The following is a 19,378-nucleotide window of genomic DNA, read 5'->3' as shown; positions in this document are numbered from 1 at the left end:
TGTATGTATATAATATAGGAGGGAAGCCCAGAGAATGGACATCCAGATTTCCTTTTTTCTCAGATTTAGCTTTCTCTATGATGGGGTGTGGAGAATATGGTCTCTAGGCAGCTTCCAGAGAAGATGCGCTCTTCCTGCAGCTCCCTAGTTAAGTCTAGAAAATGAAGCCTCGGGGATGCTCTTCCGCCATTTTCTACCTTAGATGATTTTCCAATTCACATAGCTGAATGCTGAATGCTTCCCATTTGGGGTACAAAGGGATCATATGGTTTGTTGGGATGGGAGACCAATATGATTCATGGCTGCTTTCAATTTTCTTATCTGTATCATGTCTTCACAGATGATGTTGATCCTTTCAGGTGCTGTTTTGCAGCAGGGTTACTAGTTTTTGGACATGTCCAGAAGGGTTGTTAGGATAGTTATGACTGAGCACAGGGTCTGGAATTCTGAGGTCCATTAAGATCTACAAAGTCACCAAACAGCTCCAGAAATAACTGGTAAAGACATCCAGAGTGTTGGAAGTGGGGTCTTTTGCGTGATCTTGATATGCACCTCCACTGTTCACATCAACTTTCAAGAAAAAAGTCATAGAGAAAGTCACCATGTTCACACAGATGTAGAGTTTCATATTCAAAACACCTCAGAAAAAGACTCCTTCCTTCTCTCTTTGGGAAGACTTGTCTCTTCTATTCAGCTGTCTTTACTTAATATAACTATCTCATTTCTTAGCTTGTTCATCCCTGGCTGCATGACAATTTTAATTATTAGTTGTCTTATTTTACTGTTTGATGATAATTTTGGAATTTAATTTCATTAGTCTTACGTTCTTTATATGTTTATTACCTTCAGTTTTAAATAACCTTAATTGTCACATTGATGCAAAGGAAGAATACCAATAATTGCAATGAAAAAATTAAATGTTACATGCCTAAACAATAATACCAGAGTCATTTCCCTACTTTTATCATGAGATGTTCCTTAGTGTTTAGATCTGGCCTCAGGATTATAATGTAGCATTTGGGGAAGAAGATGCAACCCAAAAGCCCAGCACTGGAGGCCAAGATGGAGAAGACCTGAACAATCACCATGGACTTTCCTTTGGTGCTCAGGTAAGCGGGCAGGAAGGATACCCAAACACTGCAGAAGACCAGCATGCTGAATGTGATCAGCTTGGCTTCATTGAAGGCCCCAGGCAGGTTCCTGGCCAGGAAAGCTACAGTGAAGCAAATGGCAGCTAGGAAACACATATAGCCAAGGACAACATAAAACATGGTGACAGAGCCTTCATTGCATTGCAGGATGATCTCTCCAGGCTGGGAGTGCAGGTCAGAGTCAGGGAATGGGGGAGAAATTCCAAGCCATGAGGCACAGATGAAAATCTGGCCAGCAGCACTAGAAAGGATGATGGAATTGGCCAAGCTCTTCCCCAACCATCTTCTCACACTGTTCCCTGGTTTTGAGGCTAAGAATGCCAGTACCACTGTGATTGTTTTGGCCAACACAGATGACACAGCTATTGAGAAGACAATGCTGAACATTGTTTGTCGGAGGAGACAGGTGGCTTTCCTTGGCCGTCCAATGAAGAAAAATGAGGACAAAAAACAAAGCAAGAGAGAGAACAGGAGGATGTAGGAGAGATCCCTGTTGTTCGCTTTAACAATGGGAGTTTCTCGGTATTTAAGGAATATGATTAAAATTAACCCTGTGGATAGGAACAAGAGTAGGGCAATTGAGACCAGGATGATGCCCAGATGTTCTTCATAGGACAGGAAGATTATTCTTTTTGGGATACATTGGACTCTGCTCTCGGTTGGATATTGATCAATTGGGCACTCGGTGCATTTTTCAATATCTGAAAAAACAGAAAGTAATATTTCATTTAAATCTCTTTTCACCTTTCAAGAAAGATCTTCATCAGCTGTCAGATGACACTGATCAGCCACAGCAGGTCTAAATAATGAAAACAACTCCCAATTGAGACAGGTTGATAATACTTACTGTGACTGTGGGAATATCCCACAAACTCTACCTCAAATTGTGATGGAATATCTCCCCCACTTCCGCCTGAAAGTTCCCTGCGAGAACTGCATCATCTCAAGGTCACTTTTTGTGATTTGTGTGCTTTTGTGAATGTTATGAAATGTAGCAGCAAATTTAAAGTCTGCCCTTTACTTACAGGGCGGGGCACAACCTTTTCCTAGGGGGTCACAGCAAGATCGACAGCAGTTTACAACTTCCGCCTCATTTTAAAGCCCATAAAAAACTGAATTGAATGAGCTATTAAATGTTAAATTTGCTTTAAGAATGGCTGGAAAATTCGATTCAGAAGAACAAAGGATCATTGACAGAATAAAATGCATTGCCTTTCGAGAGGCTCGCGATGCTGGAGCGACGTTTATCAATCGAAAATGGATTGCAAACAAATTGAAACGTCATCCGGATTGGGTTACTGATAATTGGAACAAAACAGCCCAAGAATGTTTCACAAAATTTGGAGAAGGGCGTCCTCTGCAACTGTCCCAAGAAAGCAAAGCCATCATTGCAACTGGCAGTCGCAAACAACGAAAAGGAAACTGAAAAGTGGCCCAAGAAATCCTTCAAATTCGTGGAAAACGAGTTGATCAAAGGACAATCGGCCGATATCGAGAACGAGAAGGTTTGAAGCCATTCCACGTCATTTGCAAACCATTGAAAACTCAAACACACGTTCAAGATCGGCTTTGGTTGTGCGATTGGTTGTCTGAATGGACCGAGGAAGATTTTCTTCATTTGGCGCCATCTGACGAATTCTTCGTTTATGCCATTCGAAAACCGAATTTCCAGAACGATCGAATTTGGGCTAAAGACGTCGACGACATCGCCAAACATGAACGATATCGACAAATCGTTCGCAATCCGACTTGCATCGGGATTTTCGTCATTTTCACAGCCAAGAAACTGCATTGGGTTTTGAAGGATAAAGGGGAATCCTGGGATGGCAGTTATTTCCGTGAGAAAATTTTATTGGAGAATGTCATTCCATTTCTCAGTGATCCAGACAATGTCTTGGTGGTTGGTGAGGCTGTCTTTCTTCATGACAAAGCTCCTTGCATGCGTGCAAATGCGACTCAGCAATTGTTAAAGGAAAACAATGTCGAATTTTGGGGCAATGACGTCTGGCCGGGAAATTCGCCAGATCTCAATCCGGCAGAGAACATTGGGGCCATAATTAAGGATGAAGTGGAAGCTCTGATGATTCAGGAGCAAGGTCAAAATCGATATTCGGTTGAAACTTTGAGAATGAATTTGGAAACTGTGTTGAAAAATCTGGAAAATCGAACGGAACTGTTTGAAGATTTGTTGTGTTCTTATCCACCTCGTTTGAATGCTGTTCGAAGGGCTAATGGTGGTCATACTGACTATTAAATCGTGTCAATAAACTCAGTTTTTGATGGGCTTTCGAATGGTGTATGAATTATTTGTGTTGTTATTACAAGTGTTGCTGTGACCCCCTAGGAAAAGGTTATGCCCCGCCCTGTACATCAGAGATAGAAGCCAACACCACGAGATTCCAAGAGAAGACAGGTTTTATTTTGAACGCGTTCAAGAGCCCAGTCTGATTGCCATCAAACTGAACTGTCTGAGGTATCCCTTGGCAGAGATTTTATACTTTTTAATTGATCATTACAAATCAGAAAGACGTCACACAAGGCGTATACATTTTAAGGTCATAAACTTCTTGCTTAGGTCAGTAAAAGACATTTCAGGAAAGTTACAAATATTCTGGGAAAGTTACAAATACATGATTCTCATAAAATCCCAAAATATAATAGGGAAGTGAATCTTGGTTACTCATGAAGCTGACGGGAAGATTGCTAAAGTATTGCTAACATATTGGGTCAATATTGCTGAAATATCGCTGATTACAAGTTAAAATCATGCTGAGTCTTAAGTTGACATTTGGACTATCACAAGTTCGCATGCGTCTATAACTAATGTTTGTGGTTACTGCCCACCCAGGTTTCCTGTTTGCCAGAAGCATACATTCTAAGTTCCGCTATTTTAGAGAGCAAGGAGAAAATAAGGAACTCCTTTAGTAAGGCAGAGGGGACTGTGATTTCTTTCTGACATTAAGCATTTTAGAATTGGGAAGAAGGCGGGGCTTAGCAGTGAGAAGATGGAGTTTCAGGCTACTCCTGAAATTCCTCTATACCGAAGGATTTTTGGACGGGTTCTTTGAACTCTAGCTGTCCTGGAGATGACAGTGAAGGTGGGGAGAGACCCAGGACCTCAGAGATACCCGCAAATCTCTGGGGGGGGGTATTAACTCCTCGTGCCAATTCCTTTCTGGATTAGCTGCGTGCTAACTGAAACTGCAGGTTGCCCCTAAGAATGCTAGAAGTGATGTCATCTGGTAAGCTGATTTTATTATCCAAGAGAGACTGTTCGCGTTAAAAACTTAAGATAAATGAAACCAAAGAACAGGGAAATTTAGCGGCGAATTGGCTTTTTCTAATGGATTTATGGCTGGTGGTTACTTTACCTCTTAAATGCTTCAAGAAACTCCTCGACACCCTCCCCCCTCTGAATCTCCTTAAGTGGATCGTAAAATTTATTTTCTACTAATTAGCCCGTCACGATTCGACACTTTTATTACTTTACTACTCGGCTTTGTTTACAATCACAGCCTGTGAGAGACTAAGAAGTCTGTGGAAAAAAAAAGAGTTTGCAATTTTTAACTGCGACACACATCATGGCGTCCCAAAATGCCTCTAAGATTTCATTTCAGAGACTTTTTTCTGCATGTAGAGGACTTTTTGATTCTTATCAAAGACTGGAAAGAAAACTGGATCATCTGATTTTAAAATATGAAGCAAAAACTGAGATTGTTGAATGTTTAAATGCTCCTGAAATACAAACGGAAAATGTGAGAAATGGTGTCTGGTCTATCTCAGAGGAAGAAAGGAGGGGGGAAGCTATAAAGAAGACTCATTTAAAAAGACAGAGTGCAGGAGGAATGGAAAATCCACCCTTGAGAATTAAAGTTAATTTGGAAAATTTTACAAGCTCAGGACAACATTATTATTATTTCATCATTGACATTCAGAGTCCAAAGGTGCCAAAATATCTCTGTCTGGATTTGATTATGAAAACATTTGGTAAATTTATCCAACGCGTGGCAATTGGCTGGAGAGGATCTTGCTATTGGAGAGACACTGGCTGATAGATGGAACAACGTAATTTAAAATTTAGCTAAATCTGATTACCTTAATGTGTAATAGATATAGCTGAAAAATGACTGATATGGATAGTAATATATATAATTTGGAACTGGCTGATAGATTGAAGAACACAATTGAAAATTAGTTAAACCTAATTGCTTTTTCTTGTAACAGATATAGTTGAATAATAATTGATATTGATAGTAATGTATATAATGTGGAGTTGATATGATAACTAACAATTGGAAGATTATACATAAAGAGTATTAAATACAATAATTATCACTATTAAAAACTAAATAAAATACATACAATCAAATGTTAATCAATACTGGGAAAATGTTATGATATATGATATAATTAAATATTATGGATGTCCAGCTAAAATAAGATATGAGGATTTGATGATAATAGAGGATTTTATAAATAAGTAAATGAATTGTCAGCATGTGTTATGGATTAATTATGTAATGCATAGCTAAGGATGAAGGATGTTTAAATAACCATAGATAATTAAAACTGGAGGTATAATGATGTTGATATGGTAAATATTCGAGTTAAGATATTTGAATTAATATGAGTTAATGGAAGAGAAGCACCAAAGCATGTTGTAACCAGTTGATATACTTCTCTTTTTTTCTCATGATAGACACCTGTGTTTTGTTTCGTTTTCCTGCCTTGTCTCTTGTCGTTTTTGTCTTTTTTTGTATTATTTTTATTTTTTATTTTTTACTTTAATTTTTATTTTTTATCTGTCCTTTTTTTTCTTTTTTTTCTTTTTTTTTGATTTTTTCCTCTCCCACTGGAGTGGGCAGGGATTGGTCAAGATTATTACTTTCATCAATATTGTTAAATAATAATTACAGTTAAATGAAAATGGATATATAATAATGCCTTAGTTAATATGAGTTATGTTGGTTGACTGTGGAGGAGATGTACCAAAACTTATCTGTAATTGATTGATATATATTTTACAGATGTAAAGAAAGATGTGTACCTGTTTTAAACTAAAATTAAAAAACATTTATTAAAAAAAAAGCATTTTAGAATTAATAATATTTAGCCTGTTAGAATCACCTAACATGATTAAGTATTGGGGGGTTCACTTGTGTACCCCATGCTGCATCATTATTAATACTGTATTCTGTTACTTTTGTTATTTCTCCCACTATGGAAGAAATTGGGAAGCTTGAAAATTAAGATCCACAAAATTATCAACCTTAGATATGTCTCATTTTTAAAAATCACATTGATTAAAGTACTCTGGATGAACCCAGTACCCTTTTCTGTGACCACCCACCTTCCTCGGTGGAGATGGTCCCCTCTGGACAAGGAACACAGTCATAGCAGCAAACTGGCTCTCCTTCTCGTTTTCGCTTGACAAATCCAGGATGACAACTTTCCACACATTTGGACTGAGGCAAAGTCTAATCAGAAAAATAAAGAATGGCAAATGTACTATGGTAGAACTAACCATCAATGAATAATGGAGGTGGACATAAATATTAGCCAAGTCCAGCTAGATAAATAAGGAATTTCTAACTTCCAATGTTGCAGGGGATACAACTACCGACAGATTCTCCACTTAATATTTCTCCTTTGCTTTTGTGCTATCAAGTTTGCAAAAAAGGACATTTCTACTGAATACATTCTGGAGAGAAGCAATTGAGAAAAGATTTAAGCATTAAGTGACAATTAGTGGTTTCTCCTCATGGTTTTATTAACCTGCACTCCTTTTTTCATATGCCCTGGAATTTAAATGTGATATTTTATTCATGTTTAAGTTTAGAAGGAAATTTATTCTGAAAGTTTTATGAATTTTTTTATTTACCTAGATTTATTAAACAGAATAAAACCATGTTGATGAAAGAAACATCTTTTCATTTGGATCTGGAAAGTTTTCTTCTGGATTCCATGTAGCATTGCAAAGCCACCAATTTGTCAGAAGTCCAGAACCACTTCCCAGTTGAGATATGAAGGAAAACTTCATTACAGATTAAGATGGTCAACCTTAATTGATCTGTTCTTTGTTTATCTATATATTTATTTGCTATTTTATATAGCTGCCATGCTGGTGAACTAAGACTAAAAATGACTGCGTAGTTTCTAGATGTTTAGAGAATTGAGATGCAAGTAAGGTCATAAAAATGTCTCCCTCAGAAAGGGAAAGTTAAGCATTTTTTTTTTTTGCTCTGTCACATGGAACAAGAGTTTGAATCTTGGAACAGCAAGAGATTTTTCTAACGTCAATCTAGGTATCCAAAAATTGTCCTTTCTGTTGAAAACACACTATGAGGCGATACCTATTGTCATGAAAAGATTATTATTATTAGTTAATTTTGGAGCCTCAATTGCACATTGAATAAAATTGAATATAATTGTATTCAAGGATGTTCCATATGAAGGGATATGCTAAAAACTAAATCTAAGTAACTTTCTTTCTCAAATTGTCAAATTTCAGTGTTTCAGGTTTTTTTAATCAGGGCACATCAAAACAGTCATTATGACTTCATGTGAACTTCTGCAGGAGCAGAATATTTTTCTATCCCCTTGGCATGAAAGACAACAATAGATAACTCTGACTTGTATGTTCTATTTAAGAACATCACAGATTATAAACCTGCCCAACTATGCAAGATAAACCTGAATTCCAAAGCAGATTTTTCAATGGTATTAACAGAAACTGTATCCAGGCTTGATTAGAATTATCTTTGCCTCTTTTACTCCACTGGGAACTTGGCATTGGAGAAAAGAGTTTCATTCTATTTTGCTAATCTAAGGCAAGGAAACAAAACAGGTTGATGCTATCAGCCTGAAAACTCCCAGCATTTGATTGCAAAAGCAATAGCACTTAGTTCTATTTACCACTTCACACTGCCTTACAGAATTCTCTAATTGGTTTACAGATATTCCCCTCAACAATCTGGCTCCTCATTTTACTGAGCTCGGAAGGATGGAAGACTGATTCAACCTTGAGCCAGACAGGACTTTTGGCTGTGGGCAGAATTAGTTGGCAATACTACATTATAACCAATTCACCACAAAAGCTCTTGGAAAGTCTGTCCCCTTTCACCAGTTTTATACAGATGACAGGGTGCATGGGAGACACAAAATAGACATGATTTGTGTCCTAAAGAATTATTATTTAGCATCCCACATTGGACATAGATGAATCAGTTTGAAATAGTGTTCCAGGTAACAGCATTTTAAGAAAACTATAAGGGTTCCACTCCCAACATTCAATTCTCATTGAAGGTCATTGTATCTGGTGAATTAGCCACTTGAAATGTGTCCCAAACCTTTGGAAAACAGAGAAAAGACACCAATATTACACCCACCTTGTTGAGCAACTTTAGCTGTGAAAGACCATCTTGATTGATAGTAATTCTCTGTCTTTCAAAACTGCCTATTTGCTCTTTAATGGGATCCTCTTTGGAGAGAACTACCATGCTTATGTTCAGATCAGCTGCTATATCCCCATTTTGGTTCAAATAGACTTTCAAGTGGGAAAGATTGCAAAACTCATTCTTTTTCAGAAATGGATGGAACTAGAACAGAAATATCCAGGAATTTTAATAACAGAAACCTTGTTTTTTTTAAAAAAAATTTCACATAGTTGTCCCAAATATGCTTTTGCAAGAAGCAACAGGGATTTTTGGGGGATTTTTTGAAGATATTTTGCTTCTCATTTAATAAGCTTCTTCAGCTCTGACTGGTACCTATTAATCTACTCACATTTGCATGCTTTCAAACTGCAAGCTAGGTAGGCACTGGGACAAGTAACAGGAGCTCATCCCATTCCATGGAGCTCTGGTCTCGAACCTGAGCTGTCAGTTCATCATCTTTATCTGCTGAGCTATCACACCCCTAATACTATAAATATAATAATAATAATAATAATAATAATAATAATAATAATAATAATAATAATAACAACAACAACAACAATTGAACCGGGATCCATCTTGGAAACAAACCAGTTAATGTACAGCGCAGCTGTAATAGTCACTAATGAACTAGGCATTAAAATCAAAGTACCTAGTCACACAACAGAAAAAGCATCAAAGCCAAAGTGGAAAATCCGATTAGAACAAAAAATCTAAAAATTAAGGGCAGATGCTAGTAACTTAAAGAACATGCATGAGCAACGGCTTAAAAACAACAAAATCATAGATCGGCTAATCAGAAGATATAGATTGGATACAAGAAACGTCAATGAAGCTGTAGAGATTGTAAAACAGCAGATAACAGCAACAGCTAGAAAAATTGAAAGATATGAGGCACGAATCATCCAATATAAACAAAATCAGCAATTTCGATCAGACCAACGGCGTTTTTATCAAAGTCTTAATGTGAATGGTGACACCAAAAGTGAAAAACCAGAAAAGCAGGCCACAGTTGAATTCTGGAAAGAATTGTGGGAAAATGCAAAGGACTACAACGACGAAGCAAAGTGGATACATGACTTTGAGAAAAGCATTGGCAACAAACAAATGCAAGTATTAGAAATAACAACTGAGATGATCAAAAATCGAGTTAAAAAGGTAAAGAATTGGACATCACCTGGAAAGGACCAATTACATGGTTTCTGGCTCAAATATCTGACCAGTTTACATGCAATATTGGCCAGGCAACTGAATGAAATTTTACAAAAGGGCCAAATTGATGAATGGTTGACAACTGGAAAAACATACTTGATTCAGAAAGATCCAACTAAAGGAACAACACCTGAAAACTACAGACCAATAACATGCTTGCCAACAACCTTCAAATTACTCACAGGCATTATTGCAGATAACATGATGGATTATTTGGAAACAAACAACATCTTGCCAGTAGAGCAAAAAGGCAACAAAAGAAGGAGCAGGGGCACAAAAGATCAGCTTCTAATTGATAAAATGATATTAGAAAATTGTAAGAACAGAAAAACGAACTTGAATATGGTCTGGATTGATTACAAAAAGGCATTTGACTCACTGCCACATAGTTGGATCATAAAATGCTTAGAAACAACTGGCATTAGCAAAAATATTACATCCTTTACTGAAAAGGCAATGAAACAATGGAGAACTGAGTTGGCAGTAGGGAATGAGAGCTACGGAATGGTTAATATCAAGCGAGGAATTTTCCAGGGTGATTCACTTTCACCTCTTCTCTTCATCATCGCAATGATCCCACTATCAGTAATCTTAAAAAAAATGAAATTAGGCTACCAAACAGCCAAAAAAGCTGAAAAAATTTCGCATTTACTATATATGGATGATTTGAAACTCTATGGAAAGTCAGAAATAGAAATCCAATCATTGACAAATACAGTCCGAGTATTCAGCACCGATATTTCAATGCAGTTTGGCATGGAAAAATGCGCCACTGTATCCATAAAAAGGGGCAAAATCACTGCATCTGAGGGAGTTGAAATGCCCAATGGCCAACTAATTAAATGCAAAGAAAATGAAGCCTACAAATACTTAGGCATTCTGCAGTTGGATAACATCAAGCATGGAGAAGTAAAAACTATTGTCAGACGAGAGTACACCAACAGAGTTAGGAAAATTTTGAAATCTAAATTGAATGGTGGAAATACAATCAAAGCCATAAATACCTGGGCAACACCAGTTATAAGATACACAGCTGGCATAGTTAACTGGACACAAGCTGATTTGGACCTTTTGGACCGAAAAACCAGGAAACTAATGACAATGCACTACAGTTTACATCCACGTGGTGATACTGATAGACTATATCTGCCATGAAAATCAGGTGGCAGAGGATTATTACAAGTGAAGCAAACAGTTGAAGAAGAAAAACATGCACTGGCTGATTATTTAAAAGAAAGTCAAGAACATCTATTAATCGAAGTAAAGAACAAAAATCTACTGAAGGCCCAACAGACAAATCCGGCAAAACAACTGTGATACAATTGTATAATAATAATAATAATAATAATAATAATAATAATGATGATGATGATGATGATGATGATGATGATGATGATAATAATAATAATAATAATAATAATAATAATAATAATAATAATAATAATAATTAACAGCAATAATAATAATAACAGCAATAATGGATAGTCCCATCAGGTCTTGGAGATAGATATAAATGACTTTGGGAAAATCTGCCTTGCATGAGGAACCAGATCTTGAAAATGAAACCATCCTGAAGTTGATGAAGATGAAACCATCTTGAAACCATCTTGAGCCGAGGTGGCGCAGTGGTTAGAGTGCAGTACTGCAGCCACTTCAGCTGACTGCTAGCTGCAATTTGGCGGTTCAAATCTCACCGGCTGAAGGTTGACTCAGCCTTCCATCCTTCTGAGGTGGGTAAAATGAGGACCCAGACTGTGGGGGCAATATGCTGACTCTGTAAACCGCTTAGAGAGGGCTGAAAGCCCTATGAAGCACTATATAAGTTTAACTGTTTTTGCTATGGATTGTGGAGAATGGAAGGATTTATACTCCTTGCAGACAGCTGGTCATTTGCTTTTCCAATATTGCAATTATCCACAGATGAATTTATTGGCCAACATTGTTAGCCTTTTGAAGCACAAAAAGGTTGAGATGTCTATGGAGATTCTCAGTCATCCAGATCATGCTTGTTCCAAAAGTGTATTTTCAAGAGGCAACTGGATTTTCTCTCTCTCTCTATCTATCTCTTTTTTTGGAAGACATTTCACTTCTCATCCAGTAAGTTTCTTCAGCCCTGACTAGATGGTGGGGAATAGTGGGGGCTCTCTGCAAGGAGTATAAATCCTTTCATTCCCCCCATCCAGTCCGAGCTGAAGCAGCTTCTTGGATGAGAAGTGAAAAATCTTCAAAGAAAAACAAGAAAGTCCAGATGCCTCATGAAAAAACACTGTTGGTAGAAAAAAGTTGAGATAGTTCCTCATCCAAATAAAGTAAGTTGGATAGATCATTGTCTTGACCTCATACCTGCCATGGCTGCAGCCTTGGAGCACCCGACTTTTCTCCCTCTTTCCTTCTCTTGGATAAGGAGGAATAGGCAGCATTCAAGGCTTGGGCCTGAGTATTAATCAAAGTGTAAGCAATGTGGTTATATCGGTTCAAGAGTCTGTTTCTTTCCACTTTGGTTTTCAGTGGTGATATTTGTGTGCATCGTCTCCGGCCTTTGACAGAAATGAGGTCTTTTGAAAAAGAACATCGAAAACACTGATCTCCAAACTGTGGTTGGACAAAGAGATCTGATTCGAAGGAACTGTCATTTGGTCTTTTTTTCAACTGAAAACTGTAGGTCCAAAAACTATGGATATATTTCAAAAATGTGTGTCTTCTTATTTGCCGGTCTCCAAAGCTTGCAATTATCCAAAGTTTCCCTTCAATGGGTTCTGGCAAACTGTTAAGTGTTGAATGGAAAAGAAGAAGTCTGTCCCAAAGGGAAAAATATTCTAAGAAGTGAACAAAGACATTGACTTGTCTCCACTTAGAAATTGCATCCTCAAAGAGTACTGTTTGCGCAGTACTTGAGAATTGTTGTGATATAACAACACAAATTCCATTCCTGACAAGCATAGGAGTAAAAGTCCTCATGAAATTATCTCCGTTCTCTGTGTCTGAAGCAAAGAGGCCAATCAAGGTCCATCTGAAATGAAGGAGCAGTTGGACAATTCCTGGGTAGAGAATCTCTAATTTGGGGAGCATCTGGTAGAAAAAAGGGAATTGATTTTTATCACTCAGAGCTTCTGAAGCAGTGAAACGGATCTGAAAAAGCAGTGAAGAATGCCATATTTAGGGTCAGTTATTAGCTTCCAATAAATCCAAGTTTTTTGTCATGAACATATTATACTATTGTATCGTTGATTAGCCAATGCGCCATATCAAGATATAGAATTTTAAACATAGATCATTAGCAAGACCAGAAATAAAATAAAAGAAGCAAATTAAATAAGAATCAGAACAAAGAGTGTAAACCATATTTCGGTATCACCCCTATTTTTTCCCAAAATTGGAACACCATTTGAATTTTTCAACTGAATTTTTAGTTCAAATAAAGAGCCATATTATATGTAAGTTTTAAAACCTGTTTGCAAAGAAAATATGTTGTTGGTTAGACATAAGGTTTGCAATAGGTCATACAGATACTGACCTCTCTGTTTCTTATACAATTGATATAATAATACCATGTTTGCCAAAAATAAGACAGGGTCTTATTTTCTTTTGACACGCCCCCTGAAATAAGCACATGGCGTTATTTTTGGAAAAGCCTTACTTTTGAGGTGCAGGAGGCAGTGAGTGTGGTCACTTCATGTTTGCTGCTATGTTGCAATATTTTCAGGGAGGGGTTATTTTGGAGAAGGGCTTATTTTAGCGGATGTGCTCAAAAGCCTGATTGGGCATATTATCTGGGGATGTCTTATTTTTGGGGAAAGGGTAGATGTTTTAAATCTTCTGTCTCTGGATTTCTAAATATACACATCTCAAATATACACATTATAAGGTAATTGGTTAAATCTCATAAGAACATATCTTGCTTAAGGGGGTATTTTCATATAAAAATCACCCTAAGATGTTCAGCCATTTTGATATTCAAATACTTCACAATTTGGGAAACGAGTTATTAGACACTTATCCACTTCATTCATACATACATACATACATACATACATACATACATACATACATACATACATACATACATATATATATATATATATATATATATATATATATATAAAGATTTTTACAACCCCTGGTAAGCCCCAATTATGGGAGGAAGCTAACTGCTTCCATCATCTGTCAATCGACTCGTCACAAGAGTCCATCACGACAGAAACCCAATGTTTTTTACTGTTGCCTTTGTTATATTTGTGTTTTTTTATTTGTGCTGATAAATAAATAAAGGGAGACTAGTATAGATCTATTTCAAGCTATTTAGCTCTCATCAGCTAGCCATACCCTTACTGGGATTTGAACCTGGGCATTTTTACATACTAGGCAGACTTCTTAGCCATTAGGCCAAAGGCTCTTATCCGTTATCAGCGAAGCCAGGGTGAAAGGTATCTATTAGATTTTTACAACCCCTGGTAAGCCCCAATTATGGGAGGAAGCTAACTGCTTCCATCATCTGTCAATCGGCTCGTCACAAGAGTCCATCACGACAGAAACCCAATGATTTTTACTGTTGCCAGTAAGGGTATGGCTAGCTGATGAGAGCTAAATAGCTTGAAATAGATCTATACTAGTCTCCCTTTATTTATTTATCAGCACAAATAAACACACACACACACACTTATCCACTTCAATGTGCCACACCTACTGAGAATTTATCTTTCCCTGCTTTGATGTCCCAGATTATTTATTAAGGTTGTACTCCAGTGGTATGAGAGAAAGGTGTATGTTTGTGTGTACACACACACACACACACACACACACACACAAATATATATATATATATATATATATATATATATATATATATATATATATATATATATATATATATATATATATATATATATATATATATATAAAATCATATTAAGAGATGTGATATATATATATATATATATATATATATATATATATATATATATATATATATATATATATATATATATATATATATATATATATATATCTTAATATGATTTTTAACTTATATAGTCCAAGCAGTCTTTAATTGAAATGTTGTCTGTTCTAACAGGCAGAATTTGGGAGTCAGTCAGTTTCTGTAGCTTTAATTTTATACCAATACTGAGTTTTTGAATTTCATAGAGAAGATATAGTTGGATTTATCACTTATCCATCCTACCAATCCACTCAGTTTTCTAGATAAAGAGGCACACATACAAACCTGTGGGATTTTGTAGCGTTCCACTAATCTTGACATCTGGATGTCAGCCCCATCAATAACAGTCAGAAGGTTCTCTTTCCTTCCACAGCTATAGTTGGGAACATTGGCTTCGCCAGTAGAGAGCATGTCCAGCAAGGCATCTGACGTGCCAAGTGCATTCATATAGTTGTCATGGATGTTGTAACCAAGTATGAGATTCTGTAGGAGCTGGAAATTCTTACTGACCATTGGAATAACCAAAATAAAACGTAGGAGTCTAGACTGATCTGAAGACATTCTACGGAAAAAAAAAATAATTTTTGTCACCATTCTATTTTTTCCCCAAACGAATCTACTTTGTCTTTTGAAGCCTATGGAGTGTTAAGCCAATACTGACTCCAAACTTGAAGACAAATGAGAGACCCACCTTCATTTACTTTTAATAAATGTTGTGAAAATTGAATTGATGCAGTCCTCCCCCTGGGTAAGAATCACAAATACACCATGCCCAGTAACCAATGTTCAAAATCTATATATATATAAAAGTGAAAAACACTCACACAGAATCATAAAATCTCCAGAACCATAAAGCCTACAAACTTAAAATATGGCATGTATGTTCTTCCTAGCTTCTAGGTGGACGCTTAGAAAGGATTTTTTCAAAATCATCAGATCATTAGTATTGTTAAGTCTATCCCTGTTAGGAGACTAGAGTTCTGCAGCAGAAGTAAGTAATGAATAAGCTGCTGAATAGCCACTCACAGCCACCAGAGGTAAAACAAATAATAGCTTTACTTGCATAATGAAAATAGGATAAATAGTCTCCAAACAGACTATAAGCAGTCTTGAGGTATATACACAGCCTATTTACAATACGTTGAAGTTACAGTTCCTCAACTCACAATTCACCATGTAGACAGGTAACTACTATACAGACTAGCTACCATCCAATACACGGTCTTCTCTCCAAATACTGAACTCATAAAGTAACAGTCAGTAACAATCAGGAACAATCAGGAGAATCAGGAGCATCAGGAGAGAGCTCCGAACTAGTTCCTACTTCCTATATGGCTGCTTAAAGCAATAGCAACAAATTACATCTCTCTAGCATTTAAAGTAACAGATACATTTGTTACAATCATGGCTTATGCTTATACATATTCATTGCCAAGCCAAGACTAGGCTTACATCCCTAACAAATATTTCAAATATTATTATTATTATTATTATTATTAACATGCTCTGATGCTAAGGAGTTCTATTCCCCACTCCTCACCTGAAAAAAATTATTTTGAAGCTACCAGTTGGGCAGGGCCAGCAAGTGACTCAACTGGCCTGCTGGCTGGGAGTTTGGAGAGAAGCCTGAGGCAGAGAAGGAGATAAGATAGGAGAGGTCTATCCTAGGGGCCTGACTTAGGGAGAGAAGGGGATAACATAGGGGTGGATTCTGTGGGGCAAGCCTGATGGAGAAAAAGGGAGAGGTGAGGCCAGTCATAACTACTCATTAATTTTCCAGCTGCAAATGTTGATTTAACATGAAGAAAACATGGAAAACAAAATTATTCAAGAAAGTAGACAGGACAGGTGCTGCAATATAGGAACAAGTGGAATAAGAAGAACAAAATGAGAGAGGTAGAATTATAAATGGAGGAAATGCAACTCTATTATCCTGAATGACTTACAAGTGAGACTGACTAGAAGGATCTGCATTAAAAGAGCACATTATATTCAATATTTTTGTGCCAGTGGTGATAATACCAATGAGATGGTCTCCTGGTCTGTAATAGCTCCATGGTTTTTTCCCATCCTGATGCTCCAAGGTCAGTGGACATTTCATTGTAAGATTCCCAGAGACTGGCAGGTACAACAGTAGCATCAGAAGCAGAAGCAGCAGGTTCATAATTGCTGGGGATGTATCAATCCATGTCCCACTTTTAAAAAAGAACAGGAAGAAGACTTGAAGAATTAAAAGTCCTCACACAAAAGCCAGTGGCTTTCCTGATTAAGACAGACACTGCAAACTTCACCTGGAAAGGAGAGAAAGGTGCATTTAACAGCACAGTCTGATGTTTAAATTGCTTCAGTCTGATGTTTACATTGGTTACTGGAGAAGTAGAAGGAGACATCTCAAACAGCAGGATGGTGATAATTACAGTGAGAAGTAACTTTTCCTCTTGGGAGCCTGAACCTTTCCTTGGCTCCATTTGCAAAAAGGCATCTGAAGTAGTGCATGTTAGTGAAAAATTACAGATATACCCCTGAGAGCAGTGTTCTTTAGTGGTTGTGGTCTTTCCTGTCAGGCCCTATCCAGAAAATGATGCTGGAGGAAAATGTAGCATTTTAACACCTATTTTGTTGACTTCTGCTCTCCTTCAACATGGAATCCTTTCTCCAGAGACTGCTGAGTAATGACGGTCACCCAGAGCTGTGGAATTTGGTGCCACTCTTGGCTGAGGAAACTTAATATTTTTGGATTGTATCACTGTGCAAGAATGGAGAAAGATAGAGGCCCAATACTCCCCCCCACCCCCGATAGAAATTTAGTGCCACACCTACAAAAAACTAGATTGAAGAGACATGGATTCCTTTCTTCTGGTTATATGGATACACTTAATCGTGGTGTTACTATTTGACCTGCACATCTCTGAGGCTGTGTGTGATTCCCTTCATAAGACTGCCAAGACCTTGAAAGGGGTGGTTGGGTATTCCTGTTTTATCTGGGTCAGTCGTCAGAAAGATTAGGTTTCTTGTTTGGTGCATTGAGAAAGTACATTGATATGTATGTACACCTTGGCATAGAATGGAGAACTGGGAGATTGAGCTAGAGAGGGTAGCAGGAGTATCCTGGTGATAATGTGCAGATCATTTGTGGACCTGGATGAATACACAGCTCTTAATGCCTATGCCAGTCCTCAAAATGGGCTACATGATGTGATTGCCCATGGACAGGATCTTTCATTTTCTTCCTGGGAGAGAGTCACCAATTCCTCTTTCTCTGGACATTTTGCCCAGCCTTTCAAAGACAAGCCATGTTTGGAGTAGGAACAAGGAAATGCTCTACTTACAAATTTTGAAGGGGAAAAGTAAAGGGTCTGAATACCAAATGTGCTGAGATTTTGTGAAAGGTAAAGACCCCTGCAAAGAAATTGCACATCTGTTGTAATGAATGGTCTCTATTGTTTTATCATTTTATATGTAAAAAGTTTGTGAAATCATGAACTCAAACTCAATTATAGCCTCTGAAAAATAAATGACAATAATATGACTCCATTTGTAGAAAAAAGTATCAATGTGTATCAAATCAGTCATATTCGATGTGATGTATGACAAAACATTCATCATTTTGGAGGAGCAAAAAAATTACCTGACTTGAAAAAAAAATGAAAAAGAAAAGAGTGCATATAAAATATTCTTTGTTTTATATAAGAGAGAAGAAAAAAGTATTTCTTCATATCAGATGTTTGGACATAAGAAAGAGCGAGAAGTCCACCTCTTGCAAATAAAACTTTGGTCGCAGGCACTGCATATCTGTTTATCCTGCTTAGACATTGTACATCTTTCTGATGACCTGGGAAATATATAGAGTGATATGCACCAGTGGTGAAATTCATTTTTTTTTACTACTGGTTCTGTGGGTGTGGCTTGGTGGGCATGGCAGGGGAAGGATACTGCAAAATCTCCATTCCCATCCCACTCTGGGGCCAGCCAGAGGTGGTATTTGCCGGGTCTCTGAACTACTCAAAATTTCCACTACTGGTTCTCCAGAACCTGCTGGATTTCACCCCTGATATGCACCCAACTGTGGGATTTTGTATGTGGCTATCAGAGGGGAGGTATTTGTCTCATCCCCTTCAAGGACAATAAAAAGATCCTTTTGCCTTCCACAGCTTTATTTATGAACATTGGCTACCCCAGGTGAGAGAAGGTTCAACATAGAATCCCTGGTCAGTCTGGTGTTGAAATTGTTGTTGTGGGGACATTGGGTAGGAGCTGGAGATCTGATTGATCTCCTACATGGCAAAAAGGAAGGAGAAGATGTTCCAGTAGTATGTGAGTGTTTCCCCAGACATATACAGATATCATATGCTCATTTAATACATAAACCCCACAGGACTTCTCCCTCCTCAAAAGCATTTGATTAAAATTGGTTTCATTTCTGGAAATCTCTTGTGCAGGTAAGCTGAAACCAAGACCACTTACTTTTCTTTCTTTGAATCTTTAAGAAGGACCCTCCTCTATCACTCCAGTCACAACTGGAACTGGTCAAATTATCTAAAGTTATACAACGGCTGGTTCTACACTAAACAGGGAGCTTGGCTAGCTCCACTTCTGAAACATCAACTTGTGATGTGGCTGTGGCTCTAGCGAATTCCAAAGCA

The 19,378-nt window shown here is 37.3% G+C and overlaps 1 protein-coding gene across 1 annotated transcript in view; it reads right to left on the bottom strand.

Annotated features, from left to right (window-relative positions):
* Window positions 1-947: 947 nt before the first annotated feature.
* LOC148047066 (vomeronasal type-2 receptor 26-like) overlaps window positions 948-19,378 on the bottom strand; it is a 32,417-nt gene continuing 13,986 nt past the window's right edge. Inside the window, exons 5-7 of the mRNA XM_087707718.1 lie at window positions 8,540-8,749; window positions 6,502-6,628; window positions 948-1,852 (exon numbers count right to left, since the gene is read on the bottom strand). Of these exons, the coding sequence (XP_087563844.1) occupies window positions 948-1,852; window positions 6,502-6,628; window positions 8,540-8,749 (1,242 nt within the window). The remainder of the gene's footprint in view (window positions 1,853-6,501; window positions 6,629-8,539; window positions 8,750-19,378) is intronic.

Source organism: Thamnophis sirtalis, unplaced genomic scaffold (genome assembly GCF_051295495.1).
Source record: "Thamnophis sirtalis isolate CommonGarterSnake01/CBP01778 unplaced genomic scaffold, rThaSir2_p1.2 scaffold_3, whole genome shotgun sequence".
NCBI classification, from domain to species: domain Eukaryota; kingdom Metazoa; phylum Chordata; class Lepidosauria; order Squamata; family Natricidae; genus Thamnophis; species Thamnophis sirtalis.
Note: the sequence above shows the minus strand (reverse complement) of the source record. Positions and strands in the feature narration are given on the sequence as shown.